At 58.6% G+C, this 26,850-nt stretch overlaps 1 protein-coding gene across 6 annotated transcripts in view; it reads left to right on the plus strand.

The window, feature by feature from the left end:
* NEDD4L (NEDD4 like E3 ubiquitin protein ligase) overlaps nucleotides 1-26,850 on the plus strand; it is a 271,293-nt gene that overhangs the window by 210,082 nt on the left and 34,361 nt on the right. For 5 of the 6 annotated variants that reach the window (XM_055127175.1, XM_055127178.1, XM_055127177.1 and 2 more), the window contains 10 exons: nucleotides 7-57; nucleotides 2,726-2,787; nucleotides 3,137-3,239; nucleotides 3,824-3,990; nucleotides 10,521-10,653; nucleotides 11,785-11,961; nucleotides 13,398-13,472; nucleotides 19,767-19,898; nucleotides 21,126-21,245; nucleotides 22,263-22,460. In XM_055127175.1, the coding sequence (XP_054983150.1) occupies nucleotides 7-57; nucleotides 2,726-2,787; nucleotides 3,137-3,239; nucleotides 3,824-3,990; nucleotides 10,521-10,653; nucleotides 11,785-11,961; nucleotides 13,398-13,472; nucleotides 19,767-19,898; nucleotides 21,126-21,245; nucleotides 22,263-22,460 (1,218 nt within the window). The remainder of the gene's footprint in view (nucleotides 1-6; nucleotides 58-2,725; nucleotides 2,788-3,136; nucleotides 3,240-3,823; nucleotides 3,991-10,520; nucleotides 10,654-11,784; nucleotides 11,962-13,397; nucleotides 13,473-19,766; nucleotides 19,899-21,125; nucleotides 21,246-22,262; nucleotides 22,461-26,850) is intronic. The other variant, XM_055127176.1, reaches the window with a different exon arrangement.

Below are 26,850 nucleotides of genomic sequence, written 5' to 3' on the forward strand. Positions count from 1 at the left end.
TCACAGACGAGAGACGACTTCCTGGGACAGGTGGACGTGCCCCTCAGCCATCTCCCGGTAAGGACCCCCGCCCCACCCCACCCCGTGCCCCTCAGCCATCTCCAGAGGCCCCAGCAGCGGCCTGAATGTGGGACAGGCCAGCAGCTTGGCCCGGCCTCACCGGGAGGGGCCCGGCCAGCAGGGGAAGCTCCGGTGGGGACTGTGGGAGAATGCCGAGCGGGAACAGGCACGCACGCGTGAGGCCCCGAGCGTGCATACATCCCTGGCACCTCCCAGTGTGGCCCTCGAGACCCCACCCTCCCTGCAGGCACGGCAGGGCCAGCCAGTGTCACGTCACACGGCCCGGTTGGCTGAGCATCCAGGCATGGCCTGCAGCCCCCCTCCAGTACCCCCAACCCCGAACCTCAGTCCCAGTTCTCTCGAGGTCAAGCTCTCGTGGTCTGTGGGGTGGGCAGTTGTGGGCCTTTGACGGTTAGGGTTCCTTTCTGGGCCTCAGTTCCCCCCCTGTCAATTGAAGGCTTCGCACAGTGGTACCCGGAGTCCGCAGCACTCTGTTCTGCAGCTGCCTTGCTCCGTGATGCCCACTGAAGAGGGGGACCAGGCCCCAGGGTTCATGTTCCAGGACACCTGGTCACTGGGGGCGAGAGGGGGAGACGAGAGACCCTGATTGAGGAGCGGGGAGTGTGCCCCGCCGGCCCGACCTCAGCCACAGAGAGACGGGGCCCCTCTGGTCCTCTCCGGCTCCGCCCGGCGCCAGCTTTACAGTCTCTGCACTGTCGCTGCTGATTTTCTCTAAAGCTGCTGTTTCCGCCTCGGTGGGTTAGACTGAGGCTGTGCACGGCCTCCAGGCTCTGGCCGTGTTTGATGGCTGGTCTCGAGGACTGGGAGAGGCGGCTGGGAGCCCCGGGCTGCGGGAACAATGGAATGCCATGTCTGTGGCCTGGTTAGCTCTCTCTCTGCAGCTCGCAGGAATGAATCACTCACTTATACAAGTGCCTACTTGTGCCAGCCATGTGCTTGGCACCGGGGCCCGGGGAGAGCAGATCCAGGCCTCTGCTCTCAAGAGCGTACATTTGAGAAGTGATGACTGAGAAACAAACCAATGAGCGGACGGCTTTTTCCCATAGCAGAAGGGATGGCCTGGAAATCAGGGACAGTGAGTGGGGGGTACAGGAGGGACCCCGCTAGCTAAGTGGATGCAGTGTGGCCACATGGAGCTGAGGTGTTCAGTAAAGGCTCGAACCCGTGGGACTCCCAGTTCCACCAGGCCAGGTGGAGTCAGAGAGAAGAGAGGGTGGGGCCAAGTCGCAGTGAGTTTAGTGGTCAGAAAGGGCCACACCAGCGGGGCCCCAGAGCCGCTGGGTGTGTTGGAAGCAGGGGTGCTGGGTGTGTTGGAAGCAGCGAAGGAGCACAGCAGCCCTGGAAGCTTCCGTCTGGAGTGACCCAAGCAGCAAGGGTACATGTGCAAATGCACATAAGCACGGGCCTCTGCCAGCAAAAGTCCCTGTGCCCTGCTTGGCCCTTTGGCTCCAAAAGTCAGCATCAGGGGCTGGAGCGATAGCACAGCGGGTCGGGCGTTTGCCTTGCATGCGGCAGACCTGGGTTCGGTTCCCAGCATCCCATATGGTCCCCCAAGCACCGCCAGGAGTGCAGAGCCAAGAGTAACCCCTATGCATCGCTGGGTGTGACCCAAAAAGCAAAAAAAAAAAAAGTGTTAAAGTTGTGTTTAATTAATTAAAGAGTCTGGGTACAGGAGACTCTGCCGCAGGTAGCATTTTTTAATTAATGACACACACACACACACACACACACACACACACACACACCACTCCACCCCCCAGTTTCTTGATTTGGACCAACAGATTTTGTACAATGAAATGAAGACTGGTTTGGGTATTTTTGTTTGTTTTTGGCTTCCAGGTTGGGTGGAGGGGGTGCGGCACCCAGTGATGTTTCAGGGCTTCCTCCTGGCTCTGTGCTCAGTGATCACTCCTGGTGGGGCTCAGGGGACCCTATATGGTGCCAGGGATCGAGCCCGAGCTTCCTACATGCACGTCCCACACTCCAAACCCTCTGGCTAGCTCTTGGACCCCTGTTTTATTTTTGAAATGCCACAGTTGCGTTTCTAGCCCCAGCACAGGGCTTACCTGTTTCCTGAGGACCCCGGGAGGGGCCCTGGGAGGACCCGGTCCTTCCGGAGACCCCGGCTGCCGGCTTCCTCCAGTGTCCACCTGACAGGGCTCCACGTGTCCTCTGCTGGCCCTCTGTGGATTCCCAGCTTCCCGGGGCCAGGCAGGTTACCCAGGGCCACTGGCTCCTGAAGCTGAGGAGCGGCCCTGAGCTGGAGCCTGCTGCGTGAGGAAGGACGCTGGGCCAGAATGACTGTCATTTTGTCATTTGTCATCTCAGCCCGAGACTGGCTCCCAGAAGCAATGTTGCTAGTGCCATCTAGTGGCTCGTAGGAGGAGAGCGCCCCAGTCTCCCAGATGCAGCCTGCACCCGCCCCCTGCTGCTGACGCAGAGGTCCCCAAACTTCCCGGCTCCTCGCCCCCTTCTCAGAAACAAAGTAACTCTGAGCCCTCCAGAAATCTTCCTTTTAACAAACAAGCACAAAGCCCACCACCATCCGCCCTCCCCCTCCCCCATCACATCGGAAGGGCTCCTGCGTCTCCACGGCCTGTTCCCTCTAGGGGGTGTTGAAAGCGGGTTTCTCTCTCTCCTCCAGACCGAAGACCCCACCATGGAGCGACCCTACACCTTCAAGGATTTTCTCCTCAGGCCAAGAAGGTGAGGGGCGGGGGGAGGGGACGGGGTCTGTGGCACTCTGTGCCGTCCCCCTTCTCAGGCCCCTGCTGACCTCTTTGTTGCCTCCTTTGAAAAAGTCGTGTCAGGGGCCGGAGCAGTCGCACAGCTGGTGGGGCAGTGTTACCTTGCACGAAGCTGACCCACATGCAATCCCATATGGGCCCCCGAGCTCCGCCAGGAGTAATTCCTGAGCACAGAGCCAGGAGTAACCCCTGAGCATCGCCGGGTCTGGCCCCCCACCACCAAAAAAAAAAAAAAATTAAAGAATACTAATAAGTCGTTGCAGATCTGAGCGATGGAGCCGCTCTGACCCGCCTTCCTCCTGTTGCAGTCATAAGTCTCGCGTGAAGGGGTTTCTGCGGTTGAAAATGGCGTACATGCCCAAAAACGGCGGCCAGGACGAGGAGAACGGCGAGCAGAGGGAGGACATGGAGGTGAGCACGACGCGGTGGCCTGGCCCCAGCTCCCCCCCAGGGCAGACTTGGCACACACATGCACACATGCACCCACACAAACACTGACATGCATGTCCATGCACACACATGTGCATGTGTACATGCGTGTGCGCAAACATGTCTATACATGCATGTACACATGGGCATGCACATGCATGTGCGCAAACATGTCTACACATGCATGTACACATGGGCATGCACATGCATGCAAACATGTCCGCACGTGTGTGTGCACACGCACATGCAGCCCCCGCTGTGCCATGCAGGGACATTGATGACTCATTCCCTGCCAGATGGCTCTTGGACCCGTCCCATCTCCCTGTGTTTAGCCCTGGCAACCACTAAACCAGATCGAGCTGGTGAGAAGTAGGTGCCACCACCGTGCCACCCACGTCCCACTGCCCCCTCCACGGCCACCTCGGGGGCATCCCGTCAGTCTCTCCCAGCCCCCGCACGCCCGTGTCCGAGCCAGAGCACAGAGGGGCAGGACGAGGCACGGTCCTGTCTGCGGGCTGCCCCCCGCCCCGCGGCCGCTCACACGCTTGCTTTCGACTCTCGCGCAGCATGGCTGGGAGGTCGTGGACTCCAATGACCCCGCGTCACAGCACCAGGAGGAGCTGCCGCCCCCGCCTCTGCCCCCGGGCTGGGAAGAAAAAGTGGACAACCTGGGGCGCACGTACTACGTCAACCATAACAACCGCAGCACACAGTGGCACCGGCCCAGCCTGATGTGAGTCGTCGCCCAGCCAGGGGCCGCTCTCTTCTGTCTGTATGCGACTGTCAGGGATGCGACTTCCCCCCTCTCCCCCCACCCCGCCTTGCACTTCTCAGTCCCCCATGAGCCCCCTGCGGTGTCTGCACGTGATTGTGGGGTTCTCTGGAAGCTAAAGTGGCCGGGGAGCCTGGCGGAGGTGCCGAGCAGCCGCCCTCCCGTCCCGCTCTGCCGTTGCAGACGGGGACTTCCTCTGGCCTGTGACCTCTGAGGTCTGCGGACCCCACAGCAGAAAGCAGGCACACCCCTGTGATGCCACGTGTGGACAGTGACGCCCGCCCACCCCATTCGGCGTCCTGGCCAGGCCCCCTCGGAGCCGACGCTGCCCGCAGGATGGCCAGGCCCGGTTCTCCTCCGGTCTCTGGTTTTCGTGTTCTCCCCTGATCGGGACAGCCTCTGAAAACCTTTCCCTCCCCTCCTGGGGGAGTGGGTATCTCCTCCCCTGGGTATCCTCAGAAACACGGGGAAGGGTTGCACACGCAGAATCAGTAATTACTGTTTATTCTAATCTCTCCACTGCCTCGGGGTGCAGCCAACTGATTACTGTTTTGTTCCTTTGGCAAGTTTTGGTCTGATGATTGCAAATACTTGTTAAACCTCCACTACTATAAATTTAAATATAAATTGGAGCAGCTTGTTTTTCAGTGGCAGTACTGAGGCAAAAACCTGAGACTCCCTACAACTCAAGTGTTAAAAGAAGACAAAGGAAAAGTCACCTTCTAAATCCTGAACTCCCTAGCAGCCAAGACAGCGATCAACAAATTATATCACTTTTAATATGCAGTAAGAGCAAGTGTGGGAAGCCAGATCATTTACCTCCTAACTAGGATCTGAGAGAAGTTTCTCAGTGAAGGGTTTTTTGTTGATTTGCTTTTTGGTTTTGTTTGGGGGCCACACACGAGGTACTCAGGGCTTACTCCTGGCTCTGCACTCAGGAATTATTCCTGGTGGGTCCAGGGCCCAGGTGGGATGCTGGGGATTGAACCCAGGTCGTCCGAGTACAAAGCAAGCACCCTACCCATTATGCTTTCCCACCGGCCCTGTTCCAGCGAGGGTTTTTAAACTTGGTGCATTTGCGGTGGGATGTTGAGTGTGTTTGGGAACCCTGTTCTCAGAATCAGGCACACACTCTGCGTGGGAGCAGGGAAGGTGGCTGAGTCTGTTGTGGTTGCTTCTCAGACGAGGCAGAGCCCAGGGGGGTTCTCAGACCCTGTCAGCCTCCGTCCGGGGCAGCATGGATACCAGCCTTCAGATCAGTGAACGCTCTGTTGGCGTGTGTCCCATAGATACAGAAAGGGGAATTGTTTGTGTTGTGTTTTATGTTTTATTTTCTACTTCCCTTGTAATAATCGCCGCAGTCCCTAAAATTGTTGTGAGCTACTTGGTTTCTCTGTGGTGATAGTGGGACTCCCCTTGATGGGGGGGTCTTGGTACTAGCCCCTAAGCAAGGCACTTTTCCCTACTTCTCACCTCACTGGAAGGAGCCCCTGAGTGTGGTGTCCGGCATGTCACACGACCCCTGTGGAACCTTGACCACTAGCTGCTCACAGAGGAAGACCTGCTAATGGCCAGTCCCCACAGAGTAATGTCTTTCTCCATGGAGAATCACTCACAGGGTAATGTCCTCCTCCACGGAGACTCACCAAGTAATGTCCCCCTCCAAAGGGAATCACTGCAAAGTAATGTCCACCTTCACTGAGAATCATGCACAGAGTAACATCCTTTTTCATGGGGAATTTCCCCACAGAGTAATATCCTTCTTCACTGAGAATTACTCAGAGAGTAATGTCCTTCTTCACTGGACTTACCCACAGAATAATGTCCTCCATGGAGAATTACCACAAAGTAGTGTCCACCTACACTGAGCATCACCCACAGAGTAATATCCTCCTTCACTGAGAATCACCCACAGAGTAATGTCCACTTCAGTGAGAATCACCCACAGAGTAATGTCCACCTTCACTGAGGATCATCCGCAGAGCAATGTCCTCCATAGAGAATCACCCATGGAATAACATCCTCCTTCACTGAGAATCACCCACAGAGTAGACTGTCCTCCACAGAAATTCACCCACAGAGAATCGCTCACAGAGTAATGTCCTCCACAGAAATCCATCCACAGAGTAATGTCCTCCACAGAAAATTGTCCAGAGTAATGTCCTCCACAGAGAATCACCCACAGAATAGTGTCCTCCTTCACTGAGAATCACCCACAGAGTAATGTCCTCCACAGAGAATTGCCCACAGAGTAATGTCCTCCACAGAAATCCACCCACAGAGTAATGTCCTCCACAGAAAATTGTCCACAGAGTAATGTCCTCCACAGAGAATCACCCACAGAATAGTGTCCTCCTTCACTGAGAATCACCCACAGAGTAATGTCCTCCACAGAGAATTGCCCACAGAGTAATGTCCTCCACAGAAAATTGTCCACAGAGTAATGTCCTCCACAGAGAATCACCCACAGAATAGTGTCCTCCTTCACTGAGAATCACCCACAGAGTAATGTCCTCCACAGAGAATTGCCCACAGAGTAATGTCCTCCACAGAAATCCACCCACAGAGTAATGTCCTCCACAGAAATTCACCCACAGAGTAATGTCCTCCACAGAAATCCACCCACAGAGTAATGTCCTCCACAGAAATTCACCCACAGAGTAATGTCCTCCACAGAAATTCACCCACAGAGTAATGTCCCCCACAGAAAATTGCCCACAGAGTAATGTCCTCCACAGAGAATCACCCACAGAATAGTGTCCTCCTTCACTGAGAATCACCCACAGAATAGTGTCCTCCTTCACTGAGAATCACCCACAGAATAGTGTCTTCCACAGAAAATTTCCCACAGAGTAATGTCCTTCTTCACTGAGAAGTAGCTTGCCAGTTGAGGTCTGCGTTGGTGCCATCCATGGATGGGCACAGTCCCTCTGGCGGTGGGACTCTGTGGGCATTCCGAGAAAATCTTTAATGGTTTTTTGTGTTTTCACACTGAGCCCCAACGGCAGCTCCGACTTGGGTAACTGGGCTCTGCAGCAGCCCGTAGCAGTGTGGGAAAATGTGGTGCTTTACTCAAGTTCAGGTTCACATGGTTTCAGGCTGGGGTCAGAGGCAGGACTGACCTGTCCACCGTGCATCAGCAGAAACAAGCAGCGCTTCTTTTCAGCAGACAGGCGGGACTTGCAGAAAGCAGGGAAATTAGCTAAGGGAGAGGCGTCTGCTCACTTGATCCTTGAGTTGTGTGAGGATAGGAAATTTGTTCCCCTTTGTTTTGTTTTGGGGCACACCCAGCTGCTCAGGGGCTACTCCTGGCTTGGTGCTCGGGGGCCCATTCCGGAGATGCTGTGGAGGACAACTTGCCGTCTTGGCAGAGATTTATTGCATCCAGGTAGCTGCTGAACAGTTCCTGCGTCATGTGGAGGCCTCTGCAGATCGTTGATCCCGCACCCTGACTCTAACAGGCCCTGAACATCTGCACTGAGTGATTTCTTCCCTATCTCGCTAAACTTCCCATGAGGGTCTAAAGACAAAGAAACTTGTAATACTAGTGACTGAAGAAATGACCGTAAACTCATCTTCAATTTTTTTCTTGCCCCCAATTAAGCCGTTTTGTGCTGGTTGGTCAGCTCAAAAACATCCTAAAATGTTGATCTTCCCCTGAGTGCCCAGTTCAGCCTCTAGTCAGCTTCAAAAACCTGCTCATCCAATTCATAATTGAATGCAAAAAGCCTGTGTGAATCTCATCCCCCCATGAGTCCCGAAGCCCCTGGCTGGGATTTAAGACGCCAAGGCGCGGTCCTGCTGTAGGCCCGGGAATGGGCCCGTGTCTGTTCCTAAGTAGTTGCCAGTTGCTCGATAACTAAGGAAATTAAATACCTGCTTTTGAAAATCAGCCCTTCTGGGATTGGAGTGATAATACGGCAGGTGAGGTGCTTGCGTTACACGCAGCCGACCAGGGTTCCATCCCCAGCATCAAGGAGCGATCCCTGAGTGCAGAGGCAGCAGTGAGCCTTGAGCATCGCCAGAAACATGAGATCAGCCTTCCCGGGGTCCCAGGCCCCTCCCTGAGGATCCATGTGCGGGCACGCCACAGCACAGCCTCGCTCTCCCCAACCCGGCACCCCCCTCCCCTCCCGCCCCTTATCTGAAGCGCTGTGAGGATCAAACATGTCTGAGGACTCGGAGCGCTCACGACCCTGTGAGCACCCAGGAAGCCATGGCCGGTGTCTCATGTGACAGCCGTGTGTGCTGGTGAGACTCCAAGATGGGAAGCGTCTTCACAGACGGCCAGTAGCCGTGAAGCAGTTTGGCTCCCAGCCTTCCCAGTTTCTCTCTGTTCACACCTGAAATTACTTTCGGAAAACCATGTGCTTAAGAATTGAATGGCCCGGGTGGGAGTGATAGAATAGCAGGTAGGGTGTTCGCCTTGCACTGAGTTCTAATCCCCGGCATCCCATATGGTGCCCCAAGCACCTCCAGGAGTAATTCCTGAGTGCAGAGTAACCCCTGAGCATCTCTGGGTGTGACGCAAAAAAATTTTTTAAATGAATTTAATGACGCATGGAAGCAAGGGCAGATACTGCAAGCCCCCAACCAAACACATGTGCACACGCATGCACGCGTGCGCATGTACACACACACGTGCACACATACCAGAAGATTGTACAATTCTGTGAGCGTTCACGCTTCGTAGTGCAGAGCGCCGTCCCCTGGGATTAGTGCGGATTACTATTATTATGTGAATTCCGTGGAAGTCAGCCTCCCTCCTCACCCCTTCCCTCGCCGAGTTAATAACGCTGGTGGACATGCCAGAAGAATCCCTGAAGTAGGTCTGAAAACACCCCCCGTGAGTTTGCACTGGGAGTTGTGGGTGATTCTCTGTTCCCCGACCTGGCACGGCTCCGTTTGGGGCCAGGAAGCCAGATGTTTTCCAGCCCCCGGTGGGGAGGGCGCCTCTTTCTCAAGGGCCCTTGGCTAGTGCTGTATTTCAGCAGGTCTGGGATATTGTTTCTGCATATTTTGAAACATTGGCTGTGACATCATTCATGCTCACTGTGGTGCCTTATTGAAAGATCACAAGATTTTTTTTTCCCCTCCGAAAAATGTTTTGACATTTAACTTCCACTCTAAAATCCTTCAAGTGCTCCTTCTCCCAGAGGAAGATTGCCTGTAATTTTCTGCAAAACTTTTCAAGCCTGAGTGGATGGTTTCAGAGCCTGACATTGGGGAGTTGCAGTAGGAGATACACACAGCATTTGGTGCACGGCAATTCCCAGTCCAGTAGAGGATTGAGCACATGCATGCACATGCATGAGCGAGCACACGCATGCACACACACACACAGAGAGTTTGAATTTTTAACAGCATGGAACAGGCGGGAACACAGTGTCCAGCTGCTGAGACCAGCCGAATGCCCCAGCGCTGAGCTGCCTGTCAGATCTGGCGCCCTCACGTCCTGCCATTTCACCTTTGCTCATGATCCAGCACTGGCTAGTCTCATGATTCCAGGAGGGTCCCCAGGGCTAGCCTAGATGGGAGGGAGTGCCCCCACCTGTCCCCTCCTGCCATCACGTGCCCTCACCTATCCCTCCATCCATAGAGAGAGCAGTGGGCTCGGAACCATCTGGAACATGTTGCCAGGGTTCGGTGCCCTCTTCTTCCAGAGACAGCCCCTGTCACCGGGCCCCCACCATCCCTGAGCTGTGCGCCTCTGGCCTGTGCATGTCCAGCCTGCAGGGAACATCTGCCTGGCGGTGATACCCCACGGTCTGTGCTGGAGAGTCACATGGGTGTTTGGGTTTTACACACCTTGCTCCAGTCGGACAGAAAGTTGACTTGTCCCCTGAACATGGACCAGCATCGGAGACTCCCTGTCCTGCATGACACTGACCACACTAGTTAGACAAAACCTGGGCCCAAGGCTCAGCGGGGTTGGCCACATGCCTGGCACACGTGAGGTCCCAAGTTCATTCCCGGTACCACGCCCCCCCCCCAAAAAAAAAACATCAGATGTGAACATAGAGGGTTTGTACATTATGACGTGTGTTCCTGAAAACACAGAATCCTCAGTGATGCCTTTCGGGGCTGTTTATTTCATTGAAATGGAACCAAGGGAAGGAGGGGAGAGGCTCAAGTACTTCTTGATGGGCTCGGGGTGGCAGTGTGGGGAGGCTGTAGGTTTCCTTACTTGAGAAGGGGGATGGGACGCGCCTGGCAGGGCTCTAGCCTTAGCCTTGACTGTGCTCAGGACTCACTCCTGGCATTGCCTGGAAGAGCCTGTGCCATGCTGGGGCTCAGCCGCGCACGAGGGAGGCTCCTTAACTGCAGCCCCGAGTGTAGTGTTGCTGTTGGCCGAGCCGTCATCGTCGAACCCAGGGCCCCGTGCTTGCAAGGCAGGGGCCCCACCTCCCGTCCCCCTGCAGCTCAGAACCCGCGTGTTGCGTGGGATTGTCACAGGGTCACTGACGGCCTCTGCTCCCCGCCCCTCGCAGGGACGCGTCAGCTGAGTCGGAGAGTAACATCCGGCAGATCAACCAGGAGGCCGCACACCGGCGCTTCCGCTCCCGCAGACACATCAGCGAGGACCTGGAGCCAGAGCCGGGCGAGGGCGGAGATGGCCCCGAGGTAGGCGGGTGTAGCCCAGCCCCGCAGCGCCCCCTGCTGGCCCCAGCACTGTCTGCATGGTGGGGACCCCAGAGGGAGCCAAGAAAGCGCTGCGGAAGCTTGTGTGAGGGGTGTGTGGATCCCCGTCACAGCCATCTGGGATGCGTCCACTCTGACGTTCATCTCCTGGGGTCTGCACTGAGCGCACGGTGGCCCGGTCACTGTTCCTGGGCAGTTTGGTGGCCAGGTTGGGTGCAGATACAATTCTTTGAAACTTTCTCCTTTAATGGGGAGGGGGCGGGTGCGGGGTGTGGAACAGCACCTGACTCGGTGCTCAGGGTCACTCCCACCAGAGACGGGGTCCGACCCGGGCACCCTGCGTGCCAAGCATGCACGTAGCCCGTTGAGTCTTCTCTTTCCAGCCCTGAGAGACAAGTTCTAGCTCTGGGGCATTTTGTCCAAAACTCACCAAATGAGTTTTTATTACCCAGGACACAGACGTCTGAATGAGCAGACATGGTGGGGTGGGTCCCCTTCCGTATGGGGGTAAACTCTTGGGGGCGTTGTGATGGGACAGCAGGCTGACCACTGCCCTTCCCTGCCCGTGACTGGCTAGGAGCCTTCCAGAAGCACAGAAGGTCCCAGGGAATCATCCCTCATAGACTCGCTCAGAGCTGCTTGCGCCCCGCCTCCCGTGATCGCTCCCAGCAGCTCTGCTTCTCCCTGCGATTCCTCAGCCGTCCCTGGAGCCAGGGTTAAAGCTGATTCCCCGCCCTGCTCACCAGAGCAGCCTTCAGTGACCGCTCAGGGGACTGTTGTCACCCAGCGCTCCGAAACGCACAGCCCCTGGAACCTGCCCTTCTTGGCTCTAAGGCTGCCATTTCCCAGAGCGCCATTAGCCTTGGGCTAATGACACTTCGTGCCTCAGTTTCCTCGTCTGTTAATTAGGGGACTCACCCCATCTCGGGGTGCTCGTCCTGGCGTGCCTCCCAGAAAGCTAGTAAACACTCATTAGAGTTGCCGTTCTGGCAATGTGAGTGTGTGTGTGTGTGTGTGTGTGTGTGTGTGTGTGTGTGTGTGTGTGTGTGTTGGGAAGGGAGCGGGAAGACCCCTACTTCTCAGCACCCGTGTCAGCTTCTCGCTCTGTGGCAGCCTTGGGAGACCATCTCAGAGGAAGTGAACCTCAGCGGAGATGCCCTCAGCCTGGCGCTGCCCCCTCCGCCGTCGTCCCCCATCTCTCGCACGAGCCCCCAGGAGCTGTCTGACGAGCTGAGCCGAAGGCTGCAGATCACCCCCGACTCCAACGGGGAGCAGTTCGGCTCTTTGATCGTAAGTCCCGGGCCCGCTTGCACGAGAAGCCGCGCTCGTGCCGCCTCTCCTGTTCGCTGTGGGAGGAGCTAAGGCCAGGGGCTCCTGGCCCCCACGTCACTCCCATGGTTTCCGGGGCAGTGCAGGCCGGGCACTAGTCGGACCAGGCCCCGAGAGCCTCTCCTGGTAGGCACAAGGGAAAGACTCACGGGTGGGGCGAGCCGAGGTCCCAGCCGGCTGCGACCTTGGAGCGTGTCTGTCCAGCCGGAGGCTCTGGCACCCTCACCCCACGTGGGCTGCCCCGCCCCACGCCGTCCTCCAGAATGACACTCAGATGCTTCACGCTCCCTCTCGGGGGGGGGGGGGGTGGGATGCCAGCGTGGCCCGCCCGAGGCACCCTGGGAACACGGAGCAGAAAACATCTCCTGACTCTTCCCGGTACAAACCCTCGCGAGGAGTTGTGATCCTGGGAGGCAGGCGCCCCGCTGACATTTGAACTTGGCTTCTCAGCCATTGGGATAACTCTTTCCAGAAGCTTCCACCTTGGGAGGGTGTATGGCAGGGGGTGCTGAACCCGTGATGAGAAGCAGTGGAGTCCCCCGGGGCGGGGGCTCACGTTTGACCTCGTGCTGCAGTGGGCGCACACAGGAGGCCGAGAACACACCGCCTCGGTGTTCCTTAAGAAACCTACATGGAGGGTCCAGAGAGGTGGTTCCGAGGGGGGCCACTTGCCTCACACACAGTCCAGCCCAGCTCAACCCCCGACGTCCTGTAAGGTTCCTCGAGGCACCAGGAGGGAGTCCTGAGTGCAGAGCTGAGGGTAACCCCTCAGCAGCACCCTGTGTGGCTCACAAACAAAAACAAAAAAGGAATCTAGGTGGAGATGTGAGCAGGCAGTGAGGGGACCCCCACACACCACACACACACACACACACACACACACACACACACACACACTTACAAGCACACACTCTCATACATGCATGTACATATGCACACATACACATGTGCACACATACACATACACTCACATGCACACGTGTGCTCACACACGCACATACACACAGGCACGCACCCACGCGCACACATTCACATGCATGCGCACAATGCACACACATGTGCACACATACACTCATGCACACACATGCACTCGCATGCATACACACACAGGCTCTCACACACTCATGCACACACACGCACACATATGCACACGCATGTGCGCACATATACGAGCCCAAGCAGGGTGCTGGGGAGGCCTCTGGGGCCTCGTGGGGGTGTGTCCCTGACGTTCTGTCCCTCTCTCCCCGCAGCAGAGAGAGCCCTCGTCCAGGCTGGGGCCTCGTGGGGGTGTGTCCCTGACATCTGTCCCTCTCTCCCTGCAGCAGAGAGAGCCCTCGTCCAGGCTGGGGCCGCGTGTGGGGGGGTGTCCCTGACGTCCTGTCCCTCTCTCCCCGCAGCAGAGAGAGCCCTCGTCCAGGCTGAGGTCCTGCAGCGTCACGGAGGCCGTCGCCGAGCAGGCGCACCTGCCGCCGGTAACCCCGCTCCCTCCCGGCCTCGCCGCCTCTCTCCCCCCTCCTGTCTTTGGTCGGTTCCTGGGGAAGAGTTCTTCCTGTGCCAGTCCCTCCTGTGGCCGCTGCCCAATCAGAGGCGCCAGCCCCAAAGTGCCCACAGTGCTTCTGCACAGCCTTTGTTTCCCGCCCTGACGACCACCCATCCCGAAAGACCCCCCCCAGAGTGGCCTCAGCAGGGCCGGGGGGTGCGCTCAGGTGCCTGACGGGGGCCAGGCCCAGCGCCAAGCCCCTGAGTTTTATTTACCTGACGTTGGGGCGGGGGATGTGGCTCAGGGTTGAGCACTTGCCTTGGCTCCTACGAGGCGCTGGGTTCCACCCCCGGCCCCGCAAAAATGAAATTTAAAAGTAGCCCCTCCCCTTGGGGCTGGAGCAATAGCACAGCGGGTAGGGCGTTTGCCTTGCACGTAGCTGACCCGGGTTTGATTCCCAGCATCCCATATGGTCCCCTGAGCACCTCCAGGAGTAATTCCTGAGTGCAGAGCCAGGAATAACCCCTGTGCATTGCTGGGTGTGACCCAAAAAGCAAAAAAAAAAAAAAGTAGCCCCAAACCCTACCCCCCACTTTTCACTAATTTACGCACTACGGCGGTGCCCCCAGACCTGATTCTTAGGAACAGGCCACGTCCCTTTAACAGGAAGAACTCTTCAGGGTTGGCAGCAAATTGTCTTTCCATTACTAATGGCCTAAACTCTTAACCCCACCAACGCTCTGCGCTGCTTCTCGCGAGGGCAGCTCTGAGGGTTCCACGACTGGCGGCTAAGCGGGACACCGAGGGGTGCCGTGTAGTATCAGGAAAGGAGCAGAACGAGTGTTCAGGCCGGAGCGCAGACCAGGGGGCCCTGGAGACAGGCCGGACCTAGGGTGTGATTGTCCCCTGTGTCTTCCTGCGTGGCCTTGGCATGTTCATCTTGGTGTTTGACCGGGACCTTCCTGCCTTCGTTTCTGCAAACCCGTGGTCGTGTTGGCTCCGCGGGTGGATGAGGTGGAAGGGTGCGGTGGGGGTTCGTCTACGCTTCACCGTCATTGGGTCCTCCCGGTTTTGCTCATGTGTGGGAGCTGTTTGCCTGTAGGTTTCAGCGCATTTCCTAAATGAGTGCCAAGGCGAGTCCATGCGTCAGGGAAGGGATAGCTTCAGTTGTGGCTCACACCCAACTGGCTAAGAAACTCGACAACAGTGTCGTCTCCGGGATGCCCTCAGTGCCCGTCTCCCCAGAACCACAGCAGGCGGACGGGCACCTCCCCTAGTGATTAGGGGTCTCCTTACTAATTACTGGCGGGCTTTGGTTTTTCCATTTCCTTTTCAAAATCAATGTCTTGTCCTTTTTTTCTTTTTCTTTTCTTTTTTTTGACCAATGAACTCACTCTCCTGCTGATTTCTCCCTCCTCGTATTCCGTGAAGCTGTCCACTCTCTGAGCCCAACTGGCCCTGAGAAACTGTTTTTGTTTATTTGGGGGCCACGCCCAGCACTCTTCCCTGGCCCTGCGTTCAGGGAATGCCCCTGGTGGGGCTTCGGGGGGGACCATCTGGGCTGCCAGGGATCAAACCCCAGGTCAGCCACATGCAAGGCAATCGCCCTACCCACTGTGCTATCCTCTCCAGCAACCTCTGGCTGGAACTTGGAGTTCCGTGGCTCTCAGACCTCAGGGCTGCTGATTTCACGGCAGGGGACCGCGGCCTTATCCGGGGGGTCTGCAGGAAGGCGCCTCACGCTGCTGCATTGTGCGCTCACTGCCCACCGACTCCGGGTGCGAGCTGGGCCTTCCTGGGGGCTGGCAGCTCTGTGCTTGCGTCTCTCCTGGCCACGGTGATGGTGCTGCTTCTCGGGGGCAGGCCGGGAGCACCCGCCTCACTGCCGCTGCCCAGGGCCCCGTGAAGCGGTGGGTGCCCCCCACCAAGCGCGTTTCACTGATGTCCGTTGTCCTTTAACAGCCCAGCGCCCCTGCTAGGAGAGCACGGTCGTCCACCGTCACGGGCGGTGAGGAGCCAACGGTAATGACGCCCGTGGTGGAGCCAGTAGGCAGAGCCGTGGGTGGGTGGGCACAGGGCGTACCGTGCCAGTTTGCCCGTTTCGCCTTTGGGAAGACTCCAGGGGGTCCCGAGCTGCACATGCTGTGGAGTTTCTGTCTTGTTGTTGGCCTTTGTTGTTTTGCTTTTGAGGGTAAATAAGCCACACCTGGTGGTGTTCAGAGCTTACTCCTGGCTCTGTGCTCAGGAGTCACTCCTGGCAGTGCTCAGGGCTTACTCCTGGCTCTGTGCTCCAGGAGTCACTCCTGGCAGTGCTCAGGGCTTACTCCTGGCTCTGTGCTCAGGAGTCACTCCTGGCAGTGCTCAGGGCTTAACTCCTGGCTCTGTGCTCAGCGTTCACAACCGGTGGTGCTCAGGGCTTACTCCTGGCTCTGTGCTCAGCGTTCACTCCTGGTGAAGTTTGAAAAACTCCGTGTGGTGCCAGGTGTTGAATCGGGGTTGTGTCCCTGGAGGCCAGGTCCTGAACCTCTGTCCTTCTCTCTCCAGCCCAGCGCTGCTCGTTTTAAACCTGGCGAGTGTTTGTTATTCTCAAGCGCGGGGTGAAATGGAGCTCTTTCAGGGGTCACTCTCATCCGAGTGGGAACACAGCCCGAGTGGGGTGAGCGTGTCGCACTGGGCCGTGTAGCGTGTATTTCTCCCTTTCCAGGGCTGGCCTCGGACCAGCTCCTGCTGTGTGTCAGAGAGGGGCAGCGTCCTGGCCCAGGGGCTGCCCGGAGAGACCCCAGGAGCCACATGTCCTTGTGCTCAGCCACCCTCCCCCTCCCAGGGCACTTCCTGTCCCACCTTCAGATAGGGGTCTAGGAGAAACGCTTCTTTAGGCCAACTCCGTTCTTCTTTATCACCATTCAGTATTTTGAATTTCTAGTGTTCGTACTGATCGGTAACTCGAGTTCCCCGTGCATTGTAACGGGCGCCTTCCTCCCGACCCTTCAGTCTGGCGCTGGTTTTATCTCCTGAATGCTTTTCCCAGTCTTCTCTTCTCTGTGGTCCTTGTCACCTGTGCTTGTCGAGGTTCCCTCTCGGCGTGGTCTACGATCGCTGGCATCAGCACAGTGTTCTCGGGCTGAGAGAAACGGCAGGAGTGGGTAGGCGCTCGCGCTCAGCCCCGGCCCTGGAAGGAACCTCACCTTGGCTGTGGGCAGCGCGGGGCCCAGAGCAGGGAACTCGGCGGCTGGGATTCTCACGGAAGTCCCGTGTTGGGAGCACTGGGCACAGCCCCCTCTGGAATCCGAGGCGTTCCGAGCGACGGGGTATCCCTCAGCCGGCACTCCGGCGCCTTCTGTAGGAGCGGGCCGCCCTGCTGCTGTAAGGTACCTGCTCCCAAGGAGAGGACGCCCTCTCCTCAGCGTGTGCGTTCCCCTCACCCCAGAACTCGCAGTCAGAATCAGAGCATTGTGGAGGGAGCCGAGTGCCGGGGCGGGCCCGGCTGAGGTGAGTGGGAGAGCTCCCGGGAGCGAGGGCTCCGCCCACAGCCCTGTCCTCCCCTCAGTGACTAAGGACAGGCATTCGCTGAGGTGGCAGTGTTTCCCCGCATCGTGCTTCCCGCCCTCCCCCCTCCCCCCCGCGGCACCCTCTGGCTGCCACAGCCCCTCCAGTGTGAACGCCCTTGCAGACCTTTCTAGAACACCCCGCCCTCCCTCCCTGAGGCCCCCGTCGTGCCTGTCCTCCTCTGGACCCACACAGTCCGCCCCACACAGTCTCCACTTCCACCCGGGCTCCCTCATGCACGCGTGACACGCGTGTCCACACACCGGCCTGAGAGAACATGGGGTCTCGCATGGGCTCCACACGTGTTTATCTCACATATAAACGGCCGCTGGCACTGTAAACGCATGTCATGCACATCAGCGTGAGAGAGTGGCTCTCGGACACGTCTGCGTGTGTGCAGAAGAGACTCGGACCCCAGCCTCGTCGCCGCCTGACTTCCTGGGGCCTGTTGGTGCCAATCACGAGTCGCACTCAGTGATGCACGTGTACCCGTTGGCAGACGTCCCCATCCCTGAGGAGCCGGGTTTCCCCCCCTCCCCGCCATTAGCCGGCTCTGTGGGGCTTCTGCCCAGTGTAGGGAGAGCCCAAATCCCCCCGAGGCCTTCGCGACATCTTCGTTGCACAGAGATATCGCCCAGGGCGCGTCTGGCCTCCACCGAGCAGCAGCAGGTTCGGGGACCCCGAGCACCAGCGCCGCACAGTGCATCTGCTTGAGGAGCAGGTGGCAGTCATGCAGAGCGTGCAGTGTACCCTTCTCCTCCAAATGTGTCAGTGCAGCCACACAGTGGCGGCAGCTCGGGAGCCGGGTGGCCCTGTGGGATGCAAGGGCAGGGAGTGGGCACTGTCCCGACAAGCAGCCTGCTCCTGTGAGGGGGCCCGGACCCGGCGACCTTGTTTCTTACAGCGGCACAGAATACACACTGGGACGCGTGCACGCACACACACACAGATGCAGTCACACAGACACACACGTAGACACAGATGCAGACACAGACACACACAGATGTAGACACCTGCCAGTGCACAGACACAGACTGACACACGCAGATGCAGACATACATCCAGACAAACGTGTGCACACATGCACGCACACACAGATGCAGTCACAGACACACACAGACACAGACGCAGATGCAGACCGACACACAGACACACAGACATAGACTCAGACATGCATGCAGACACACCTGCAAATGCGCAGGCACAGACTGACACACACACACACACACAAGATGCAGACATACTGACAGACACACGCACACGCACGCACACACACTGACAGACACAGCCACGCACGGGTAGAAACAGCCGCCAACTCCAGGGCTGGGCCCCACCTCGTCTGGTTGGAAACCGAGTCGCGCCCCTCCCTCCCCTGACTCCAGGGTGCGGGGAGTCTCCCACAGAGCAGAGCAGGGGCGGCTCTCCTGGATAGTGGCATGACCCCTGCCCAGAACCTCCACACTGAGGATCCACGTCAGTGCTCAGTAGAGGGGAGAGAGAACCCGGCAGAGGCCGGGACCCCCGCACACTCCTGCTTTTCCTGGGGGACGCATCCCCTTACTGGTGGAGCTGGGACAGTGAGCTGGAAAGCCATGCCAGATGCCACCCCACGTGAGAATCCGCATCTAACACTGTCACTGTCTGTCACTGTCATCCCAGTGTTCATCGATTTGCTCGAGCGGGCACCAGTAACATCTCCATTGTGAGACTTGTTGTTACTGTTTTTGGCATGTCGAATACACCACGGGTAGCTTGCCAGCCTCAGCCGTGTGGGCGGGATACTCTCAGTAGCTTGCTGGGCTCTCCAAGAGACAGACGAGTCGAACCCAGGTCGGCCACTTGCAAGGCAAATGCCCTACCCGCTGTGCTATCGCTCCAGTCCTGTCTGATACATGCCGTTATTTTCATTTATCTGCCTCCCCACACGTGCCCTCCCCAGGAATGCCCAGAAAGGCGCCTGTGTCCCCGAGCAGAGTATTGCAAAGGCCTCCCCACCGCGGGGAGGGAAGCAGCAGGTCCCAGCTGACGTTCCGTTCAGCCGGAGCATTTCCGGGGCAGCCCGTGAGCCGCAGTCGAGCAAGGGCGGGTGTGCGGCCAGAGATCTTCATTGGCTGCCGGGTGGGGGCGGAGCCGGTGGCACCCTAGCCGGGCAGTGTTCACTGCACCCAGGTGAGAAGGAGCCAGCGAAGGGCTCTGCGGCCCGCGCGCTGGACAGGGAGGATGGGGAGAACTGCATCCCGAGTCTGTTGTCACCGGCAGGCTGGAGTCCGCCCGGCACAGTTTCCTGCGTTCTTGCCGAGGCGTCTGGGCCCAGGGTACTATGGCCTCAGGCAGAACTCTGTGCAGGCACGTGCCCAGGGCGGCCACTCAGTTTTGGTCATCACTGGCCAGTGAGCATGTCTTAGCAGCAGCCATGGGGGCCCGGCCCACCCTCTCTGCACGAGACCCCCACGGGGAGGCCTTAGATCTGCCTTCTGGAAGATTGTCGGTCCCAGGGCTGGTGGGGGATGGGGGGGACGACGGGGAACCCACCTCACCTCAGATTTGAAGCTTTCATGATCTGCTGCTGTTTTCCTGAGATTATATGTGGGGTACAAGAGACTAAAACATAAAAATGCACTTTGTCTAGGGAAAAGGAAAGTATGATATGATAGTATTTCTCCGGGTGCACATTGCTCTGTTAACTTGGTCGGGAAGCAAATGCCTGCTCTTAAATAATGATGATTTCTTACGCAAACAGCCGTCGGTGGCCTATGTACATACCACGCCGGGCCTCCCTTCGGGCTGGGAAGAGAGGAAAGATGCTAAGGGCCGCACGTACTATGTCAATCATAACAACCGAACCACCACGTGGACCCGGCCGATCATGCAGGTACGGCATTGCCCGCAGACAGCACGTCCCGGGGCAGAAGCCGAGATGGATAGGACCCCCGTCGTTTCTTCGGCTTCTGCTCTGGGGGAACAGGGGTTCTAGAAACTTGTTCTCACTGAAAAAAAAAAAAAAACATAAGAGAAGCATCCATTTAGGCATAATACTGGCCCATGGAGGAATCGAAGTCCCAAATCAGCCTTTTTCTACATAGATTTTTTTTTTTTCCAATGCGGGGGCTAGAACCCAGGTCCTTCCACATATCAGGCATGTGTGTACTCTAATAATTTGGAGGGCATGGGACAGGGTGGTCTCGCAGATACTGCTCAAGGGCCCACTCCCTCAGTCCTCTGCCCAGTAAGGCAGGCAGCGCATTCCCACCTGGCCCTTGGGGCTCGAGGGGCCCCAAGAGCTGAGCCCCTGTGCCAGGGGGAGCGTGCAGGGCCAGGGACGGAACTGGGATTCTTTATTTTTTTTTTTTGGTTAGTTTTTTGGGTCACACCCAGTGATGCACAGGGGTTACTCCTGGCTCATGCACTCAGGAATTACTCCTGGCAGTGCTCGGGGGACCATATGGGATGCTGGGATTCGAACCCGGGTTGGCCGCGTGCAAGGCAAACGCCCTACCTGCTGTGCTATCGCTCCAGCCCCGGAACTGGGATTCTTGTGTTTGCAAAGCACGCACCCCTCACTCCCCAACTCGGAGATCGGGTGGGGAGGGGGGCACCTTCCGTGGGGCTCCTCCACCTCATTGCTCAGGAGTCTGTCCTGGTGGGGCTCAGGCCGTGGCTGGGTTCAAACCTGGACCCCCTACATGCGAGCAGAGCCCAGTTAGTTCTCGCTGCTCCCCCCCCACACCCAAGTACAGCTGTTGTGTTTTTTTCACGCGCCCTGGAATCTATTTTCGAAGCCAGAGTCGATTCTTAAGGCAGCTTCTGCCTCGGGCTCCCCGCCCTCCCCCCCACCCCCTCCTCGGGCTCCCCGCCCCCCCTCCCCGCCTCGGGCTGGCTTATGTGGCAGGCCGGTGATTCATTCCTGTTTCCCGTGAGTGTTTTTGTCCCCGTGCGTTACCCATCATTAGGCCTAATCGTTTCCTCCCTGCCAGGCCCCTCCTTACCACCGGCCGGCCGTGTTGTCATTGCCGGGCTCTGCTCCTCGTCACCCGGCCGGGCCGGCTGGCCGGCAGGGCCCTCCTCCCACGAAGCTAACTTGTGTTTGCCTCCGAAATAGCTCGCGGAAGACGGCGCGTCGGGGTCGTCCTCAAACAGTAGCAACCACCTCGTCGAGCCGCAGATCCGCAGGCCCCGCAGCCTCAGCTCGCCCACCGTGACTCTGTCCGCCCCCCTGGAGGTGAGAAGGCGGCCCGGGGGCGTCTTCCCTGTGGCTCCTCGTCCTCTCTGCTCCTCTCTCTCTCCTCTCTCTCTCCCCGCGGGCCGTCCGTCCGTCCATCCTTCTGCATCCGTCCGTCCGTCCATCTGCACTCTGCCCGGCCGCACCGCTGCCCGCGGTGGGGAAGGGCCGGTCCTCATGGCTCCTCTGTTCCGTCCAGTGTCCATTCCCGGACAACTCTCATCTCATCCGCCGGCGGCCCGCCGTGGCAACAGTGCTGGGCAGGCGCCACCTCTCTCTTTCCAGAACGTTCTCTCCATTGTGTTCTGCTCCTTCATCCGCCTGCTCTCTCTCCTCCTCACGAGCGCTGCGCCCCTGCTTCCTTCCCACACCAGCGCTTCTGTTGCGCCGCTGCTTGGACCATTGCTCTCCTCCCCGTGGGGACAGTGTTCACCGTGTCAGGGCCCCGTGTGTCTCGCGCCTGCCCCGCCCCCAGACCTCCCCCTGCTGGGCCTCTGCTGGTGCCTGTGGGTTGACGTCACATCTCCGAGCAGCTGGAGGGCCAGGCCTGTGCCTCAGGCGAGGCGGGGTGGGGAGGCGGGGGCCAGGTGTGGGGGTCCTAGCCCAGGGGGCCTGGACAGGAGTGCGGGGACCGACTGCGTGGTTCCCGGGGGCCGTCTCTCCCGCCCGAAGGAGGCTTTTGCCAAGTCTGTGCTTTCTGAGGAACGTGCCGGCACATCTCATTAGACTGTGAGCTCGTCCCGAGCAGGCCTTGCTTTTCTCCGTGACGCCTCCACCCGTCCGTCGGGGCCAGCGTGGACGGGGGCCGGGTACGTGGCGTCCACATGCATCTCACCGACGGCGCCTTTCACGTTCTCGGGACAGGAGGTGACGTGAGCGCTGGGCGCAGGCGTCCGAGGCGCCTTCCCGGGGGGGCCCCGTCTGGAGAGCGGCCCCCCGCCCCCCCGCCCGGAACGGCTCGGACACGGTTTGGCGAGGCGCGTGCCAGGGGTTCTAACGCTGGTTGTTGTTCCTTAGGGTGCCAAGGACTCACCCATCCGGCGGGCTGTGAAAGATACCCTTTCCAACCCCCAGTCCCCACAGCCGTCACCCTACAACTCCCCCAAACCACAGCACAAGGTCGCGCAGAGCTTCCTGCCGCCCGGCTGGGAGATGAGAATAGCGCCCAGCGGCCGGCCCTTCTTCATCGACCACAACACAAAGACGACGACGTGGGTAAGGCTGCGCTCACACCCGGCCCCACCCTGCAGCGCGGCCCCTAGGACCCCCCGCCCCTCGAGGAAGCTGTCCAGAGGGAGAGTCCTGGGCATCTGGGACATCTGCCGGGGCCCCGGGCGGACACCCTGTCTCCATAGTGTGCAGGGAAGGTGGACAGGTCAGCGGGCCGGGTCGGCCAGTGCCGGCCTTTCATCTGCTTCCGCCTCACGCTGCACTTCCTTTCGGCATCTTCTTCTCAGTTGGGGCCATTTTCTGTCTGTTCCGTTTTTCTGTCTCTCTTGGCGTCTTTGACTCATTTCTCGCTGTGACACCCAGCAAGCATCACGTGACGTCCCTCTGTTCTGGGCAGGGCTGTGGCCAAGGGCCTGGGCCCGACCACTCAGCAGTGCTGTTTCGTGTGTTCGGAGAATGGGCGTGGCTGGGCCGGTCGCTCTCGGGCTGACATGTTGACTCTGATGTGTTGATTCAGATCTGAGGCGCCTGCATGGGACCTTTGAGCCCCGGAGCCTGGCATCACGTGGTCGAGGGTGGGAGGGACATCGGGGAGGGACATCAGGAAGTTTCTGCTCATCCCCAGGTCTGGGGTTCAGCTGCACGTGACTTTTGGTGCCAACACTGGCCCCTTGGCCTGGCCCCTTGTGTCTGCCACCGCCGAGATTTCCCCTCTGGGCCAGGAACGGCGGCTCCAGAAAGGGGTGTCTGGGGTCCCGTGAATGCAGACGGTTCCGAGTGTGGAGCCTGCGCGAGCTGCGATTTCCGTCTCTCCTGCAAATCCACGGACACTGCAGGCATCCCGCGGTGGGTCTGTCCCCCGGCTCTTGCTCTGCGTCCCGCCTGGCCGTGGTCTCGTCTGGGTTTCGGTTGTCCCTTCTTACCCGGAAACTGTCAGTGGCCTGTTTCGGGTTTTGCCCCAAAGCAGCGTGTTCTGGGGGCCGAAGAATGTTCTGCTGGGGGGACATGCGCCCCCTACTGCTGTTCCTCACCCCTGCCCGGCCGAGTGGGACCCCGGCCGAGTGGGACCCCGTCACTTGCCTCTTGATATGGGTGGAGGGAGAGACGGAACGTGCAGGATCAGGTCACTGAAGGTCTATTGCAATTTGCTCTGTTTTCTTTTTTTTTTTTTCTTTTTGGGTCACACCTGGCAATGCACCGGGGTTACTCCTGGCTCTGCACTCAGGAATTACCCCTGGTGGTGCTCAGGGGACCATATGGGATGCTGGGATTTGAACCCGGGTTGGCCATGTGCAAGACAAACGTCCTCCCCACTGTGCTATGCTCTGGCCCCCGCTCTGTTTTCTTTAAGAGAGCAAGTGAAAGAGGCCATGGAGCCCCTCTTAGATCTGAGGGGTTTGATTTTTTATTTCCCCACTTTATTTAAATACGTATATGGTTTACCAAGTTGTTCGAGATGATGTGTTACAGGCATTCACGTTCCAGCACCGCTCCCACCACCACTGACACCTTCACCACTGTCTTCACTTTCCCAACCTCCCCTCCAGAGCCCACCCCCTTAGCAGGCCCCCCGTCACGTACTTGATATTGCTTGTTACCACTAACTGCTTAATGGAATGATGGAAATGTATTTCCGTAGAAGAAAATTGGTGAAAATTGTTGTGTCTCGCCATGGGGACATCAAGTCCTCGTCTGAGGCTCTGCTGGTTGCAAGTTTAGCATCGTGTGCATGTTTCGTGAGGCAGGATTGGGACATCGCATCCAATCTGGTGTGCTCCTCCTGGGATGTCATTGTTGCAGAGTCTGGAGATGTTGTAGGGTTGCCAAGTGCGGATGCACGGCAGAAAATCCAGAATATTTCCCTGGGCAGTCTGTGAGGCCCTGAGCATGTTAATGAGGCCGGGGGAACCTAGTGAAACAGGTGGAGAACAGCGACGCCCGTCCCCGTCTTACTGCAGGGAGAGTTCCAGTTGAGGAGGGAGCATGCAGACAGCTCGCCAGAGGGAGCCTGAGCCCTGCAGGGCCACGTCCCCTTGTCCCCACCTAGCCCTGGGGCCGTGGGTCTCGGCCAGCGAGGCGGGGACATGAGGGCCTTCTTGGGCCCATCTGCCATGGAAGCGTCCGGAGATTGCAGGAAGCCCCAAGGTGCCTTTGATGGGACAAAACAGGAGCTGCCCCGGGTTGCGAGGAATCGGAGACCTGAATTCAGTTCCACTGTCCAGGGCCAAAAGGAGACACACAAGGCAGCTCCCGAGGGGAGGAAGCACAGCCCTTTCTGCCCCACCTGCCCGAGCCTGCTGGGCTGGCTGGCCGTCTGCCGTGAGCCCTTCGTTCAATACCCCGGTCATCTACTGTGTTGCCCACCCATATTCTCACGTGCGTCCCTCGCCGGTTTTCTAGCCTGTGTCCATCACTCCCAGGGGACCCTCCGTGCCTTTTGCCGGCCCCATCGGCCGGCGGTTGTCTGGAGGACCCAGCGGGGTGCTGGCTGGCTCAGCAGCGCCCCCTAGCCGGAGCATGGCCCGGGGCTGGTTTGGCTGCCTGCTGGTCTAGCTGCAGTCTGTATGAAACCTGTGAGCTGGGCGTGTTCAGGCTGCATCCCCCCCTCTGCGCTGAGGTCTCGGCCGCTCCCATTTTCCCCATTGAGTTTCTCTAGGTCACCAGCTTGGTGACAGCCCCATGGCTGGTTGTCTTGCCCTGCGGCCTGTGCGAGGGAGACGGGCGAGGCCGGCCTTGCAGAGTGCGTCCCTCCCTCTGCGTGGGTGCGAGCAGGCTGGCACCAGGCAGGGAGGCCGTGTGAGGCCAGCAGACCTGGGCTCTGGCCCTGGTCTGTGACGGGCCAGACACGGACACTGGTCACTGGCTGCCCACGGCCCATCTGGCCTGTGTCGCACGGCCCGTGGGTGGTGCTGGAAGCACCAGGGAAGAGGTTGCCCTGTGCTCCTCTGGACGCCTCATGGTCAGTGACTCGGGAGAAGCCCAGCGGTCACCAGCCCGGCTCACAGCTGGCACAGACGGGGTGGCCACTGGGGGATGAGGCTCTGTCCACACCCGGACCAGGTGCTGGCCCTCTCAGTGTGTCTGTCCGCACCACTAACCCCCGCGGACTGCTCACTGGTCAGTGCTCACTGTTTCCAGAACTCATTAGTGAGTTTATACTCAACGTCTGCCAAGATCAGTATCTTCCGTTCACAGTTTGGTTTCTTGGGGCCAGAGAGTACAGCAAGGAAGGTACCTGCCTTCCACGTGGCTGACCCGGGCTCAATCCCCTGCACCCCCTCGGGACTCCTGAGCCCCACCAGGAGGGATCCCCAAGTGCAGAGCCAGGAGGAAGCCCTAGGCACAACCAGATGTGCCACCCCCCCAAAAAAAAAGTTTGATTTCTTTTTTTGCATGATTTTTTTTTTAACCTTATAGGATATTTGCCATTCCAGAACTGCCGCTCACTTCTAACCCAGAAACATGCATGGCTTTTCCCCGTGGACATTTGTTCAGGTCCTTCTGGGGTGTGGCTCATGAACAGCTTGCCCACCTGAGATGGAAGATGGTTGTGATAGGCATGTAGCCAAGGCGTGTAGCCGTCACCATAGTTTACCCGGGACAGCTCCCCACGGACCTCCCTGCCTCAGTCGCCTCAATCATCCTATCATCCAGAGCTTTCTCGATAGGAAAATTCCGTGGCTTTCTAGATAGGAAATCTTCTCTGGGAGTCGGGGGTGGGGGGGTGGGCGGGCAACTGTTTTCCAAGGTTTATGCCAGTTCTTTCATTTTCTTGGGCTTGGGGAAATACCGAGGCAGAAAGATCTTTCGTTCGTTTGACAGCAGCACGTTCTCTGATAGAAATGAGACAAGTTCCGGGGGGGTCTTCAGAGGCCGCCTGTTCCTCTGAGACGCAGGGTTTGTTTCCTGGTGTCTGGAACTGACGGCGCGACTCACTCAGGGTCTGTGACGTGAGAGGCAGCTCCCGGCCTCCAGGGCCGAACCGCTGCTCAGGTCCTGTTATTCTTTCCCGCGACTCTTCCAGGCCCAGCCGCTCCCCTGGGTGGCCGAGCTCCCTCGTGTGCAAGGACAAACCTTGCCCACGTTCCCCTCATCCGGTCCCAGGGGTTCTGGGGGGGTCTTGACAAAGCTCTCGCACCCCCGGATTTGCGAGCCGTCCATGGGGTTCTGATCTGCCAAACTCCATCCTGAGCTCTGGAAAGCGGGCCAGGTCGGGCCATGTGCGGTGGGGGGTAGGGGGGTGCGGAGGGGGCATCGTCCTCGCTCAAGAACAATCGGACTCAGTCTCTGCTTTCGCTCCGGGGGTGCAGGGGTGCCAGCAGCCCTGCGTCTCCCCCTGCCTCTCTGTGCTCTGAAGCCTCCTCGCTCGGCACCCTCCCCCTTCTGCTGCATCCCAGAGCAGCCTCTCCGCTGGCCCTGCTTCCGCTCAGGGGCA

This window comes from Sorex araneus, chromosome 2 (assembly GCF_027595985.1).
Source record: "Sorex araneus isolate mSorAra2 chromosome 2, mSorAra2.pri, whole genome shotgun sequence".
Lineage (NCBI taxonomy): Eukaryota > Metazoa > Chordata > Mammalia > Eulipotyphla > Soricidae > Sorex > Sorex araneus.